At 44.7% G+C, this 16,068-nt stretch overlaps 1 protein-coding gene across 8 annotated transcripts in view; it reads right to left on the reverse strand.

Moving 5' to 3' along the window:
• Nucleotides 1-15,310, reverse strand: part of GALAK (galacturonic acid kinase) — an 81,476-nt gene extending 66,166 nt beyond the window's left edge. For 2 of the 8 annotated variants that reach the window (XM_086522934.1, XM_086522928.1), the window contains exons 1-2: nucleotides 15,190-15,310; nucleotides 12,957-13,070 (exon numbers count right to left, since the gene is read on the reverse strand). In XM_086522934.1, coding sequence (XP_086379060.1) covers nucleotides 12,957-13,070; nucleotides 15,190-15,234 — 159 coding nt within the window. In that variant the 5' untranslated portion in view covers nucleotides 15,235-15,310. Of the gene's footprint in view, nucleotides 1-12,956; nucleotides 13,071-14,879; nucleotides 15,101-15,120 lie in introns of those variants that run through there. The other 6 variants (XM_086522930.1, XM_086522929.1, XM_086522931.1 and 3 more) reach the window with 6 other exon arrangements.
• Nucleotides 15,311-16,068: the final 758 nt, after the last annotated feature.

Here is a 16,068-nt window from a genome sequence, read left to right on the forward strand (position 1 = left end):
ACAATCTTTGAGGAAGACGAGATTTTTTCCAGTCACTTTACACGGAATAGGTATGTTCATGTTTTTGTGTTGGAAGTGGTTTAAGGAATTTTCACCCATGGAGATTCTTGAAGAAGAAAGAAGCATGACTCTAGACGAAGTTGAAGCATCGAAGGAGCCACAGAAGACTTTGTGTCGCTTTCGGCGCGGCCCAAAGAAGCAAGCATTGCAGACCTTTATGAAATTCAAGTACCGCACGACCCACACATCAGAGTGGGCCGGCAAAGAGTCCCTTCCAAGATTCCGGATGCTACTGGCGATCTCCCTTGACGCCATACAGTTCGGTACCAGTACCTCACTTTGAAAAGGAGGGGATGTCACGTGACACATCCAACCCTATGTGTCCGTGGACAAGCTACAGCATGACCAGGGTTCAGTTCTGTCAAGTCAGTCTAGAATAGGAAGTGATCTTGCACTTTTGAGAGTCTGTTCACAGACCGTGCATGACAAGTCACTTAGATTAGATGCATATCCTCCGGTTGCACACAGCATGATCATAAGCATTCCCATCAGAATCCATCAGGGAAATTTTCTAGTGCATTAAACCTATTTTCCCTATTTTGACATTTTTCACTTATTATTTTAAGTGACTTTTATTGGGAACTGAGTAGGGCAATTTGGGTAAGATAATATATGAGCAAACCTAGGCTAGCACTATTTGGCAGATGAGGCAACAGGAGCATTGCTCAACAGGCCGACGACTCTCAGCAGAACAAGAACACTCAACCTGGCGTTTCCTCTCCACAAGCGTCAACGTTTTTGGTGAGCAACATCAGCGTTTTTCAGCCTTATGCCTTGGCGATTTCAGCAGGAGTATCAGCCAGTAAAAGGGGACAGAATTTCAGCGTTTGCCAAGCCTTCCAGATAGCGTCTACAGCAGTCAGCCAGTAGCGTTTTTAAACCACAGCATTCAGCGATTTTCAGCAGCCTTTACTCAGCGTTTTTGACATCATTGCATCAGCCAGTAAGTAGGGTTGCAGCAGTAGAAAGGACAGCGTTTTAGGGACAGATTTCAGCAGGTAAAATCAGCCATCAATCTAGCGTTTTTGCACCAGCTTAGCAGCGTTTCAGCAAGGGTTTGCCGCGGTTTAAAGGACCAGCAAAAACAGCGTTTTTGGCATACAATACGCAGCAGCAGATCAGCCCCGATTTGAAGCAAGCAGTTGCAGATTCAAAGCATGCAGTTTCAGCCATAGTCTCGTCTTTGTCGTCCACTTCGTCGCCATGGACATAGCCATTAGATTTACATCAGAATCTTGTACCAGATTGTGCAATCGATAGTAGACCACTCTCGCCATCGAGAGTGGGGCCCTTGGAGGAGGGTTTTACGTCTGGTGTCGTATTCTCTTCTCTATCTCTTAGTCTCATGCACCTTCACGCACAGTTTTCATTCACTTTGTTTGTGTCAATTGCACACTCTCATTAAGAACAGAAGGCTCTCCCTTCCATAAGAACAAAAGGAACCTTGAGAGCACAGTTCGGAGCACTCATCTTGAGCAAAGTTCAACATTCATTCCGCTGCACCTTACACTCTCTCTCGAAGAGTGAGCTTGAGTCGTGCATCCTTTTCTTTCTTTTTTGGGTTGCTCTTCTTCTTTCTATTTTCATTGTTCGAACTCCATTCGGTCCTTTGCGTCATGATTTCATCTGTGGGGTAAGTCAAACTGCTTGAATGAATGACAAAACCCCGTTTCACATGACTCATCAGTTCCTGAATGGAATCTGACTTTTGCTCTAAGCAGTGATCTCGGATCTCTGTAAGAAGTCCCAAGGTAAACCACTCAATCTGTTCTTTGAACGAGATCTTCTTAAATGAAGAGGCTGGTAGAAAAGAGCTCCAGAATCTCTCGCAATATGCGTCCAATGAATATTTCTTGGTCATCCGAAGATGGTTCCAAGCAGTTCGTATGTCACGTTCGTACTCCCGAGTCAACCAAGAAGAAATAAAAAGCCTTTTAAATTTCAGTCATTTAACTAGCGCTTTCTTGTTCAATAGAAGCATGGGCCACCAAGTTTGAGCATTTCCCTTGAAGTAAGAGGTAGCCCTCCGAATCTTGGAGTGCTCTGAGTAACGCCCTCCAGAGAAAGCTATGTCAAACTGCTGTATGAAGGCCAAAGCCTTCGAAGCATCTCGAAATACAGAAAACGTGTCAAATTTTAATTGACTGTCCACCTTCTTTAAACTCTCGGACTTTCTTGTTTTTATCTTCCAGAAAGTCATACTGGTTGGCTTAATTAAAATTCTTCTTTCGTGCATAAAATCTGTTGTCATCGGAGTCCGAACTATTCAAAGACGAGTCCTCTGTAGAGCTCTCAACAACTAGGCGAGATTTAGACTTCTTTGCCTTTTTCTTGCCCTTTCCGAAGCTTTGCTTTTTGTGTAAGGTGCAACGGAATGAATGTTGAACTTTGCTCAAGATGAGTGCTCCGAACTGTGCTCAAGGTTCCTTTTGTTCTTATGGAAGGGAGAGCCTTCCGTTCTTAATGAGAGAGTGCTATGATCACAAACAAAGTGAATGGACATTGTGCGTGCAAGTGTATGAGACTGAGAGATAGAGAGAGAAGAGAATACGACACCGGAGACGTAAAACCCTCCTCCGAAGGCCCCACTCTCTATGGCGAGAGTGGTCTACTTATGATTGCACAAAGTGAATGCATGGGACTCATGCAAGTCTAGGCTATGTCGACGATGACGACGGGGATGACGAGGCCGACACTAGGGCTGAAATCTGCAATCTTTTATCTGCTGTCCAAAAACGCTATGGGCTGAAATCTGCGGCTAGTCCAAAAACGCTGATTTTGGGGGCTGTTTCTATAGGTCTTTGTCGTTGAAACTCTACAGATTTAGGGCTGAAAACTGAGGTTCTTAAGGCTGAAAACTGTTGGTGCTTCCGTGCTGAATCTGCTACTCTTTAGGGCTGAAGCTTGCTATGACCAAATACACTAGGTGCTAGGGTTGGTATCGGTGAAGATCTGATGCGAAAACGCTAGCTGAGGATCTCCAAAAACGCTAGGTATGATGTTTCTGTTGCCGACGATAAGGGCTGAAAACGCTGATGTTTGCAGTTTTGCCGGCGATGGAACTTTGCAAAAACGCTAGGGATGAGAGGATCTGCTGGCGATGATGCAAAAAGCTAGGGCTGAGTCTTGCTTGGAGGGAAATCCACCAAGGGGTCTTGTTGAGAAGTTGCCTGTTGAGCTTGGCTCCTGTTGCCTCTTCTGCCAGAAAGTGCTAGCTCTGGTTTGCTTATATACAAACTTACTCAATTTGCCCTACCTACTTTCCAACAAAAGCCACTTAAAAATAATAAGTGAAAAATGTCAAAATAGGGAAAATAGGCTAAATGCACTTGAAAATTCCCCTGAAGGATTCTGATGGGAATGCTTATGATCATGCTGTGTGCAACCAAAGGATATGCACCTACACTAAGTGACTGGGCATGCACGGTCTACGAATAGACTCACAAAAGTGCCAGATCTCTTCTAATCTAGATTGACTGGACTGACTGAACCCTTGTCGTGCTGTAGCTTGTCCATGGACACATAGGGTTGGATGTGTCGTGTGACATCCCCTCCTTTTCAAAGTGAGGTACTGGTACCGAGCTGTATGGCGTCGAGGGAGATCGCCAATAGCATCCGGAATCCTAAAAGGGACTCTTCGCCGGCCCACTCTAATGTGTGGGTCATGCGGTACTTGAACTTCATAAAGGTCTGCAACGCTTGCTTCTTTGGGCCGCACCGAAAGCGACACAAAGTCTTCTGTGGCTCCTTCGATGCTTCAACTTCGTCTAGATGCCTGCTTCTTGCTTCTTCAAGAATCTCCATGGCTGAAAATTTCTGAAACCATTTCCAACACAAAAACATGAACATACCCATTCCATGTAAAGTGAGTCGAAAAAATCTTGTCTTCCTCAAAGACTGTGCATGCAATGTAGATGAACAAAGAGACGGAGTGCCAAACCGTTCACCACACACACGCAAACAATGAGATCGAATCTTGTCTTTCTGATCTAAATCAATCAACTGTGGCAATTCACAACGGAAATGCTCATGCTTGGTGCTCATACTCTCATATGCTCTGTCTACAAATGTGTCGTGCCAAGGAAGAGTCATGGAATGTGACTTCCTTAAATGCAAACATTTCATCTTTTCATGAAAAATCCGTATACATTCGTGCTCATTCATGAGTGAAACGTGCTCAACGTACAATATGTCATGCCTAGGAAAAGGGATCACATAAAGACGCTGACTAAAATACAGGAAACAATCACGAATGAAACCCTCGTTCAATGAGTGCTGACTAATCATGCGAACACATAATACTTCCTGTGAGGGTTCTTTGGACGTAGGCTCAAGAGCCAAGATCGGTTCTTCATGATTGATCGAATCTACAACGAGGTTAGCTTCGCTAGAAAAAGCATCCACTAACACATCATCCTTGTGAACAATCACATCATCTTCATGCAACTCATCATGCTTGTGAGAAATCACATCTTGATCATGCAAATTATCATGCTTGTCATTGTCATCCAAATCATCATGCTTATCATTATCATTCAATTCATCATGCTTCTCACAATCATGCAAATCCTGTGTCATGCTTTGGAGAAGAGGACTGAGAGAGTCTCCTTTTCTTGAATCTCGTGCATCTGTGCCTGCAATTGAGAAAAGAGTCGCAACATCTCTTGCATTCTTGCTTTGTTCTCGCGATCAAATCTTGCTTGACTTTCTTTTTCTTCCAAGTCGTACTGACGCTCTATGGCTGCCATTTCTTCTTTGTAGGTCTTTCTTTCTACTTCGCTTTCTTCGCGTTCTAACTTTCTTTCCAGAAACAACTGATCCAACTCCTCCATAGAAGTTAGCGCAATCCTTGACGTAGATGGGGAAGGGGGAGGGTCGGAAAAACCTCCTGGTGGGGAAAATTCTTCTTCGCCTCTCTCATGCTCATCACCTCCAAGCGAAGTATCCGTTCCGCTTCAAATGATGACCATCCACTGAAGTCATGGGTTCTTGTGGGTTCTTGGGGTCTTGGGTTCTTAAGTTCACAAGGAACTTGGGTTCTTGCGGGTCTTGAGGTTCTTGAGGTTCTTGACGGTTTTCTTTTGCTTGCAATCTGTGTTTGAGAAGGATATTCTCTTCACGCGGGTTTTGCTCTTCTCCGCGGGCGCACCCCTTGGCGGCCTTGCGCTCACACCAAGGTTGCTTTTTCCCACCTCACGTCGATTGGCCGGCCGCTAAGTGCACGGTCCGCTCTCAATGAGTGAAAAGAGGCACAAGGGGAGGCTGGACAAGCCCTTCTTCCCTGGGATTCCTGTCACTCTTCAAAAACACGAAAAGGAATCGACACGCCCAAGCGAACTTGGGTTCGTGCCACCTCAACAAGCAAAAAAAATTCTTGTGATTCTTATGGTTCTTTCCTTGAGTGATACAGAACACTACCAATGTTCTGATACCAATGTAAGGTGCAACGGAATGAATGTTGAACTTTGCTCAAGATGAGTGCTCCAAACTGTGCTCAAGGTTCCTTTTGTTCTTATGGAAGGGAGAGCCTTCCGTTCTTAATGAGAGAGTGCAAAGTGAATGGACATTGTGCGTGCAAGTGTATGAGACTAAGAGATAGAGAGAGAAGAGAATACGACACCAGAGACGTAAAACCCTCCTCTGAAGGCCCCACTCTCTATGGCGAGAGTGGTCTACTTATGATTGCACTAAGTGAATGCATGGGACTGATGCAAGTCTAGGCTATGTCGACGATGACGACGGGGATGACGAGGCCGACACTAGGGCTGAAATCTGCAATCTTTTATCTGCTGTCCAAAAACGCTATGGGCTGAAATATGCCGCTAGTCCAAAAACGCTGATTTTGGGGGCTGTTTCTGTAGGTCTTTGTCGCTGAAATTCTGCAGATTTAGGGCTGAAAACTGAGGTTCTTAAGGGTGAAAACTGATGGCCCTTCCGGGCTGAATCTGCTACTCTTTAGGGCTGAAGCTTGCTATGACCAAATACGCTAGGTGCTGGGGTTGGTATCGGTGAAGATCTGATGCAAAAACGCTAGTTGAGGATCTCCAGAAACGCTAGGTGCTGAAGCTCCAAAAACGCTAGGTATGATGTTTCTGTTGCCGACGACAAGGGCTGAAAACGCTGATGTTTGCAGTTTTGCCGGCGATGAAACTTTGCAAAAACGCTAGGGATGAGAGGATCTGCTGGCGATGATGCAAAACGCTAGGGTTGTGTCTTGCTTGGAGGGAAGTCCACCAAGGAGAAGTTGCCTGCTAAGCTTGGCTCCTGTTGCCTCTTCTGCCAGAAAGTGCTAGCTCTAGTTTTCTTATATACAAACTTACTCAATTTGCCCTGTCTACTTTCCAACAAAAGTCACTTAAAAATCATAAGTGAAAAATGTCAAAAGTAGGGAAAATAGGCTAAATGCACTGGAAAATTCCCCTGAAGGATTCTGATGGATTCTGATGGAAATGCTTATGATCATGCTGTGTGCAACCAGAGGATATGCACCTACCCTAAGTGACTGGGCATGCACGGTCTACGAATAGACTCACAAAAGTGCCAGATCACTTCTAATCTAGACTGATTGGACTGACTGAACCCTTGTCGTGCTATAGCTTGTCCACGGACACATAGGGTGTCACAAACGGGCGCGCATAACAATATAAAATATACTCGGATAAATAGAATTTATCACTTAATATTGAAGCCAAAGGATATAGAGAGAAATAAATACAGAGAGAGAGAGAAGATCGACACAGTACTGGGGACCAGAAGATGGGCTGGTCCCCCCCCTAAAGAGTATTCTTTATTAGGGAGAATCTTTTTACAAGCACAAGAACCGGAGAAAACCCCTCCATTCTAAATCTATGACTCGATGGTCGTTCCTTCCCGTAAGGGAAATCCGAGAGACAAGCTCTCAATCCTTTTTCTGTTTGTACTCGGAGTTGAGACTCCGCAGACAATTTCCACATTCCGTTTCCGGAATTCCCAAGCGTAGGCCGAAGCCTTCTCGCTTCTCCTTCGCGATGAAGTACCTGCAAACACACACGCAAACACACGACAACAATTCGTATAGTGAATCCACAATAGGTACCTATCGCTCTTGCGCGAGAAAAGCGACTTCCGTGCATCATAGTCTCGCGATCTCTCGCGTCTTCTGGCGGCAAAGTCTTCTCTTGCTAGCGCTGGCAACCTCCCTTCAGTGAGGGCATGTGGTGCTTTTATAGCTCCTTCACCACGGCACGAATAGCTGCTCGCGGAGAGATCGCGGCCGTTTTTTTTTCTTTTTTTCAATTTTTTTTTCTTTTTTTTTTCTGTTCTACCCGAAATAGGGAGAGAGAATTCGCTGGCTGGTTTTGTTGCTTTATTTTCTAAGTGGCTGCCCACTTATTAAGTGGACGGCCGGCATATTTTTAAAATTGGTATGAACCTGCCCAAAAACTCAATAAAACCTTATAAGTTAAAATCAATGCTTTCACAACACTTCCCAGGCGTCCCTGGATGCAACCACATGCACGAATGCAATGCAAACATAGATTCCTCGCGGGAAAGCGTCTGCTCTTCCCGAAAAACTCGTTAAAATATTCCGCTTTTTAAGAAAAGCTTCTCAGAACCCATCTTATTCTTGTGCTTGCATCTTTACGCGTATTCCTCTTTCTAATTCGGATTTCCTCTCGACTATGGATATCCCCTTTCTGATGCACCCGTCACCCACCTTGTGACGCATCAGGAATACCCATCACCTAGTCCTTTCCTACCGAACTTACGGTACAATCCCCTTCACGATGCTCTATGTCACCCATCCTATGACGCATCAAAGATGTCTGTTCCCGGATGGTCGGATACTTCTTCCCGATGCTCCCTGTCACCCATCCGATGTGACGCATCAGAAGTACCCGTTCTTGGTGGCCTTACAGATATTCCCGTTCACAGTGCTCCCGTCATTACTTTGAATGACGCACTAGGAATACTCTGTACTCGGATGTCTCTAGTGAGAAAACCCCTCACTTAAAATTCCAATAATTCATTTAGAATTAGTTTCTTGGTGTTCCAAGCGAGAAAACCCTCTCACTTATAAATCCAATAATTCATTTAGAATTATTTTTCTGTCAGATAAAGCCAATTTAGCAACATAGGGTTGGATGTGTCACGTGACATTTTGCTTCGCTTTTTCCCTTTTCTGTCTTCTTCGCTCGAGTCAAAAGAGCTAGAAGAAGAAGAAGAATTGGGTACTCCTTCAAATCTAACATGCTTTTTCTACTTTCTTGCCAAGGCAAAAGCAGATTGACGACCCAAATAACCCGGGAAGTCAGTTCCTTTCTTCTGCTTTTTGTCATGCTTTTTAGCTTTGTTCTGCGCGTCAAAAAGCTGAGAAATCCATGTATCAACCACCTCTTCTAATCCTTGCTTTGTAAACATCTAGGAGGTTTCTTGAGTGCCGGTTTGAGGGGTGGTTCTGTGGTTTGCCGCCACTGTGAGTGCACCTCCTCGAAGGAGGTCTGGGTCATAAATTTTGCAAATTTCGGGTCCTTCGCAAAATTTATCATCATCTTTGTTGCATCGTCAATCAATCGTCGACGCTCCATCTCTTCAATCTCCGCCTGAGTAGGCCAAGGCGGGCCGTACTCCTCGCGTGAATCTTCTTCGTGATCTCTTCCCGCATCTCCAGATGCAGAGAACGTCGACTGATCTTTGTCTGAATCCATAAGTGTCACTAGAAGAAGGATCGGATTTCCCGGTAGAAGAGAGATCGGCCGTGCTCTGATACCACTATAACAGACTTGGACACTCCAAGTCAAGATTCTACAGCAACACGACACGAATTCACTTAACAACAGTTCACAATTGATTCGACACGGCCCGACGGAGTTCCGTGCCTAGAGATATTGGCCCCAAAGACTGACGCCCCTTTCGGTATTTCTTTTTGTATTAATCTGCAACTCAAAGTACACGGGAGTGGGAGGGTCTCACTCTCAGACTCTACGTCAAGATGCTCTGCAAAGTGGGAGCCCTACCCACTTATTTATTCATTAGAAGGGATGCCAAAAGCAGAGCCCCAAAAGCTGCCAATTAAAAGCATTCTCAAAAACTCTCTCTCTCAAGCATGGCCTAAGAATTTGCGTAGCCAAAAGCTGGAACTTCCGCAAGCTTTTGCCACGTCAGTAGTTCCGTACGGCCAGCGCGTTTTCCGTTGCAATCTGCACCGCAATTCGCGGGGGTCCGTACGGTGATGCCACGTCAGCAAGACAACGGAATTCCGGGACTGTCTGGGTGTGTGTACTGCCAACCATGCCACGCCACCGGTTTGTGACAGGGCATTTCAAAATGTTGAGGTGGTATGGCACGGAATGGCGACTGCGTTTTCAAAAGGCAGCAGTGGACCACGATGCAGAGAACAGTTTTTCTTGACAGCGTTTTGAAACGCTCATTGCTCACGCCCAGAGACGCCCAGAGTAGGTAGCCGCTCAAGTTGGTGAAAACGCTAGCTTTTTGCTACTAGCACATCTCCAACCGCAAGCCGCCGATCCTCTTCTCCTCCGGGCCGCCTTGCTCGCTCAAGGTCATGGATCACGCCCACTCTGATACCATGTCAAAGTCGACGATGTGGAAGCGTAGAGACCAAGGGGGGGGAGAGAGAGAGAGAGAGAGAGAGAGAATCTCCTGAACCAATCAACCTTGGCAATGAATAACTGAATGTGTATACAATGGAGGCAAAGGGTTGCTTATATAGCAAGCCCAGTAAATTGCCCTACCCAAAACTTACAAACTGTGTTGCAGGAAACGTGAGAAGAGGAAGAGGAAACGTCGTTTCCACGTTTCCCTGCAATTCGAACATTTCCGACCTTAGGGAACACTCAAGAAACGGCCTCCAATTTTAAGGTAAATTTTTTTAAGCCACGTGGCTTTAATTTGGGTCAAATTAAGCAACGAAGCTAAGTAAAAAAGAACCAGCACATACTCTCGAGTATGCAATATATCATCCGTAATCCATTAAAGTTTACACATGTTGCTGGCTTGCCCTGGACGCGTTCCTGGCTCGACTACCTTTGCGTGCGTGGCTCCCTTGATACCACAAGCGGGCTGAACCTACGCGAAAGGCTTGGGCGATACTACATACGGGCTGAGCGTCAAGAATTGGGGAAGAAGAAGAAGAAGAAAATTTGAACGTCGTAGGAAACTATCCCAAAAGACCTTAAGGATCTATGCGACGAGGGGGGAGAGAGAGAGAGAGAGAGAGAGAGAGAGAGAGAGAGAGAGAGATAAATAGCCTACCCAGAGACACTAGTGTGCACTTTGTCCTACTAGCCTGTAAAGGTTGGGTGTTGTTGCTTTCTATTTGTTCAAAACCTCACCCACATTGGTCTTCAAATTGTCCAATTTGTCATATTCATTCAAGAAATTAATAAGTTATTTAATAAGTCTGAATAATTTACATTTCAGAGACAAATATGCATTACTAGAAACTCATTCTAACCCCGACGTTTCCTTGGATTTGGTGTAGCCGTTTCCTCATGTTTCTAACTATTGACGTTTCCCGTTCTTGCAACAAAGTTGACAAATAAGTAAAATAAATACCTAAAAGCCAAACTAAATAATGGGATCACATTGGGCAGTTCACTTGAGATGCCTAAACTTTAACACCTATGTCTAGTCGTACTTGTTCAGGTTCTCAACATGCATCTTATACATCAGATTGCTATGCTTTGGCTGTTTCTAGTTTAAGTGATGTGGAGGAACCTCTATCTTTTGATGAAGCACAAAATTCAGAAAATTGGATGGCTGCCATACAACAAGAATATGATGCACTTATAGAAAAAGAAACATGGACTTTATGTGATTTGCCTTCTAGCAAAAAGGCCATTGGTACGAAGTGGGTTTACAAGTTGAAATGTAAGCCGGATAGTGAGATTGATTGCTATAAGGCTCGACTTGTTGCAAAGGGTTATGCACAGCAAAAAGGCATAGATTATGAAGAGACTTTTGCTTGCACTTGTCGTATGACTACTATGTGTTTTCTATGTACATCGGCAGCTCATTTTAAATGGATGTACATCAATCAAACATTGTTACTACTTTCTTCAATGGTGAAATTGTGAGAGTGAGCAACGGAAGAGTGTGAGCCACGCGCGCCAAAAACACTGGAGAGAGAGAGAGAGAGAGAGAACGAGGGCACACTTTTTTCGAGTGTCGAGACATGATGAGGAATGGGAGGATGTGCATGATGTACAGCCGGCTACTACGAATTGGGAGGCTTGTCAGGCTAGTGGCTCGTGAATCTTGAGTCTTGAGACTCGAGAGTTGTGACTTTAGGACTTCCATTATCCTTACCTTTTTGTATGGCTGCTTGCCCTCTTTGTAGCATCTTTATGGTATTTTTCACCTTTAGTCTTTTAGTATTGTGGTCACTGGTTTGGCCCCCTTGTAGTCTCATTATGGTATATGTCACCTTTGGTTTTTTTGTAGCGCCTTGGAAGGCCTTGTTAGCCAAAATTAAGCGAAAAGTGTTATCTCGACTTCTACTCTTGCAATTATTTGAGAGCTCTAATCTGTAATTACATGTGTTATTATGTATGAGCATTGTGTTTGTTCAATGTTGTGTACGTACCATTATCCATGGCCGCAGCGCCACACATCCCAATCAAGTCATAATAAGGTTGAATGATCTACGAATCGTGTTTTTTTTTGGGTATTAGAGTCAAAGGACTCTAGTACTACTTGTATTCAAACACATAACGCTAAAAATAGCATTATTTGGGTGTTTTTTAAGCCTCCCGTTCTGCGTTCCACGTTCCGGGTGTTGGACAGGACACTGCCTTATGGCTGATTTGGGTGTTGGACAGGACACTGCCAACATCATCTACACTGACACTTAAGAGCGCATTGGTAGTTGCGAGGAACCCAGTTTTTCATGCTCGAACAAAGCACATTGAGGTGCATTACCACTATGTCAAGGACAGACTCAGCAAGAGAGATCATCTTGGCTTATGTGCCAATACAGGACAACCTTGCAGACCTATTCACAAAGGCATTGCCTCGTGAGAAGTTCGCAAAGCTTTGGGCTTACTCCCGAGTCCCCTTTGAGGATTGATCATGCACTCAGGGCATGGCACTTCCCTTTACATTATGTGTCAGCTCTTGTTCACTACATCACTCCCAATGGGGATTTGTTACCATATACATGTGGTGGTGATGTGTGTGAACACACTTAGGACCGCCGGGGCATTTTTCCCCTCACTAGGAGATATTTTCCCCCATGCATTGTATATACGCCCATCACTCTAAGGCTAACTTATCTTTTCCATTGCACATTAAGTAATACTACTCTTTGTTGTGTGCCTTGAGCTTCTTCTTCTCCAAGTTGTGTGTGTTTCCTGCAACCCTATTTTCAACATGATTGTACATATCTTGTTTTTCATTGGGAGAGTCTCCCCACATACTGATGAAGCCCTCTCTAGCAGGGGCAGTTTGTAGGGCAGTTTTTTAACTAATGGAAGGATCTTTTCAAGGGGAAAAAGAAAAGATCGGAGACACCCTAGACAAAATAGTTTGGAACAAGTCAGCCAAAAAGACAAAAGAAGATCTAACATGACTTAGAATGTTTTGACATAGAAACGAGGAAATCCTTTTCTACGGAATTGAAGAAGGTCATCTCATAAAGTAAGCCAGTAAGCAGAAGTAAAATTCAACAAGAAGAAAGAGAGAACAAGGCAATATAGTTCAAGACTCCAACGGCAACTAAAGTTCAAAGTTCAACAGGAAGAAAGAGAGAACAGGGCAATATAGTTCATGACCCCAACAGCAACCAAAGTCCAAAGTTCAACAGGAAGAAAGAGAGACCAGGGCAATATAGTTCAAGAACCTGTCAAGTCATGTATCTTGACATTTTGTGCAAATGACAGTTGCTGCCAGCATACCTGATGATCTATGTGTGCACCTAATGGGCAAACACGATAAGGGGATATTACAACCAGCACATCATCTCTACAGCATCTTGCTAGTGCTGCAACCTCCTTTTTTACATCATCAATCTAAACAAAAAAACAGAGACACGGAATGAGAGCTTCAAAATATCATTGTTTTTATGCCAAGGAAAATAAATACAAAAACCGTTAAATCCAACGCAGAATTAGAATTGCTGAGGCCATCTCTTGCTGTTTTACACTCTATGGCTCGTTTGTTGTCCTCGGCTAGCTACCCACTTTGTATGGCATTCAGAGGTTTTCTTCATCTCACTGGAGTCATTTTTCAGCCATGCAATTGGTACCTAGTTACCCAGCCCATTTGAGGGTTCTCTTAATCGATCTCTAGTTATCAGAGGTTGTGCCCTTTGGGAGAGACAGGGCGGGCAAACTCAAGCTGCAATGTTCTCCTCTGTATCCTTTTTTTCTGAGTGTTGAGTAGTGAGTTTTTTCTTCTTTTTTTTGTTTTGTGGGGGGGGGGGGGGGGGGGGGGGGGGGTTGTTGATCATCTGCCCTGTATAGATACCTGCCCCTTCTTCCTCATCTTGTTCGTTTGCCTGATACCCCACTAAGGGGGCAACCCTCCTCACACGTGCACCATCATTGGCAGTTTTTCCAGCAGTGTGTAAGACCATGTGGCATAGAGACTAGTGTGCCAATCCTACTTTCACATGAAACATTTCAAAACTTATGGCTACTTCGCTTGTGTGAACTGATTTGGCACCTAAATGGGCATCAGCTAGGGGCTGCCTCATAATAGCATGGGTGAGTTCCAGAAATACAGGTGGAAGCCTGAATCTAGGATCTATTGGGCTCTCGATTTAAGGTGGGTTTTGGAGTCTTTTATAAGTAATTTGTTTGTCATAGCGTTACATGAATCAGATGTGCACATGCATATTTATGACTAGAAGCATTCACCTTCGAAACGTTTTGAGACAAGTTTTGAAACACTAGAAACGCTTCGTAAGTTTCCTTCACTTGAGAAACAAGTTTCTTGGCAACTATGGCTACTGAGACACAAGTTGAGTGATTGGACATGGGGCCGCATCTAAAGCTATATTTTAGCCTTCTGCACGCATCCATTTGATCCAATTCAGGTGACACCTACATTGATATGTGTTGCTCCCATGGCAGACCCCGGGACTTTATTCAGATAATTGGAGACGGATGGAGAGACCACAAATCGCATTCTCATTCCATACCACCAAGTGTCTCGATGTCATAGTACAAAACCATGATTGCATGTGCATGAGGATAGCAATAAATTGTTTTGCCCCTAGAATTGGGGCAGCTCTTGAAAAATAGATATAAGCTCATTCTAAACCTGCTACACCATGTTGGAATAGCCACATCCTGATCCTTTTTATTCCTCTATATAAGCTCATTCTCATTCCATATCACCGAGTGTCTCAATGTCATAGACCAAAACCATGATTGCATGCGCATGAGGATAGCAATAAATTGTTTTGCCCCTAAAATTGGGCCAGCTCTTGAAAAATAGGTATAAGCTCATTCTAAACCTGCTACACCGTATTGGAATAGCCACATGTTGATCCCTTTTATTCCTCTTTTAAAGAAAAAAGTTTGTTTGTATAGAGAAAGCAAGAAACAGCACACTAGCCCATGTCACATCTATGCAAATGGAAGGGCATCAGCACACACCAACTACATGAGCTTGCCTATTTGAAACTCCTCTCCCCTCGATATGGTGGCCCTGACCTTGGTGGCATTGGGTGGCTTCAAGATCCACCACTTATGGAAATGACATCGTTCAAACCCACATTCCTCAAATGCATATCCATGAGACATAAACAGACAACTTTCCAGCAAGGAAAAACTGCATGTAACCGAGGAAGGACACTAACCCAAGCTACTTACACTCTTGCCATCTGTATGGGAAACAGGATGAGGACATGCCATCACAGCAAAACACAAGTGATTGCAAGAGTCAAATACACATCGCTCTCTTTGTCATGCTAGGAGAAATGCATTACATCCTCTTCACATGCACCCAGCTGTCTTCTAAGTCTGGAAAGACAGTGTCTTGAGACAATGTGGTTGTTCTCAATGGCATGCAACGCTTTGCAGTGAGTACTGCTCCGGCTACTCAACAATGTACCTTGGAGACCATTCAGAAATGCGATATGAAACAACTGCAAAGGGCGCTCTCTCGTACACACACATATACCAGAGCTTCCGAAGGCCATTCGAAACTGTAGCGAGAAGCAGCCATGGCCAAGTACCTTCAGGATGTTTACACGCCTACATGTGCCTGCCCATCCCCTTTTGAGATGGGCGGACATCTCTTTACACACCAAGAAGTGTGGTCTTTTTTAAAATGTTAAATTTAGTCCAAGCTGGCACGCAATTGGCTGGTGTATTCGTCTTTTGTGCAGCTCAACCCCGCCCAAGTTTGGGCAGGGGAGCTTGGCTGCCCAACATGATGTCCACGGCGCTTCTTTCGGAACCAATAATTTTGTGCCTGCTGGCTTCCAGCGCAGCCTGCCCATGCTTGGGCAACCAGTGTGTAAACACCCTCAGTTCAAAACAAATGATAACGTAAATTCATAAATCAAGAGTAAATATGGACGATTTTAGAAGAAGAAGAAGAAGAGTATTTTAACGTCGTAGGAAACTATCCCAAGAGAAATCGTTAAAAATTGGAATCTGTACTCCATACTCCTCAATTACTTATGGGGGTACCTCTTGAGATTCCCTCCATCCCCCTATGGCCCTCCAACCCGTCGTCTCTCATGCAATGTTCCATACAACAGGCCCTGGCTGCCATCCTGCGAATCGCACGGCACATGCACCCTCAACCTCCCCTCATGCAGATCCCTCGCCCTGCACCTCCTAGCCAACCCTGCCTCCCCCCAGCAGCTGACCTCCAGGCCCTCCCCAATCCAGAGAGAGAGACTTGCACGCAGAAACCCTTGCCTGCCTCGCCCCCTCCATGTGCAATGGTAGCCGCCTACAACACGAGAGAGAGAGAGAGAGAGAGAGAGAGAGAGAGAGAGAGAGAGAGAGAGAGAGAGAGAGAGAGAGAGAGAGACCCTCCGTGCACGAG

The sequence above is a fragment of the Adiantum capillus-veneris genome, chromosome 11, assembly GCF_014529385.1.
Source record: "Adiantum capillus-veneris isolate H3 chromosome 11, ASM1452938v2, whole genome shotgun sequence".
NCBI lineage: Eukaryota > Viridiplantae > Streptophyta > Polypodiopsida > Polypodiales > Pteridaceae > Adiantum > Adiantum capillus-veneris.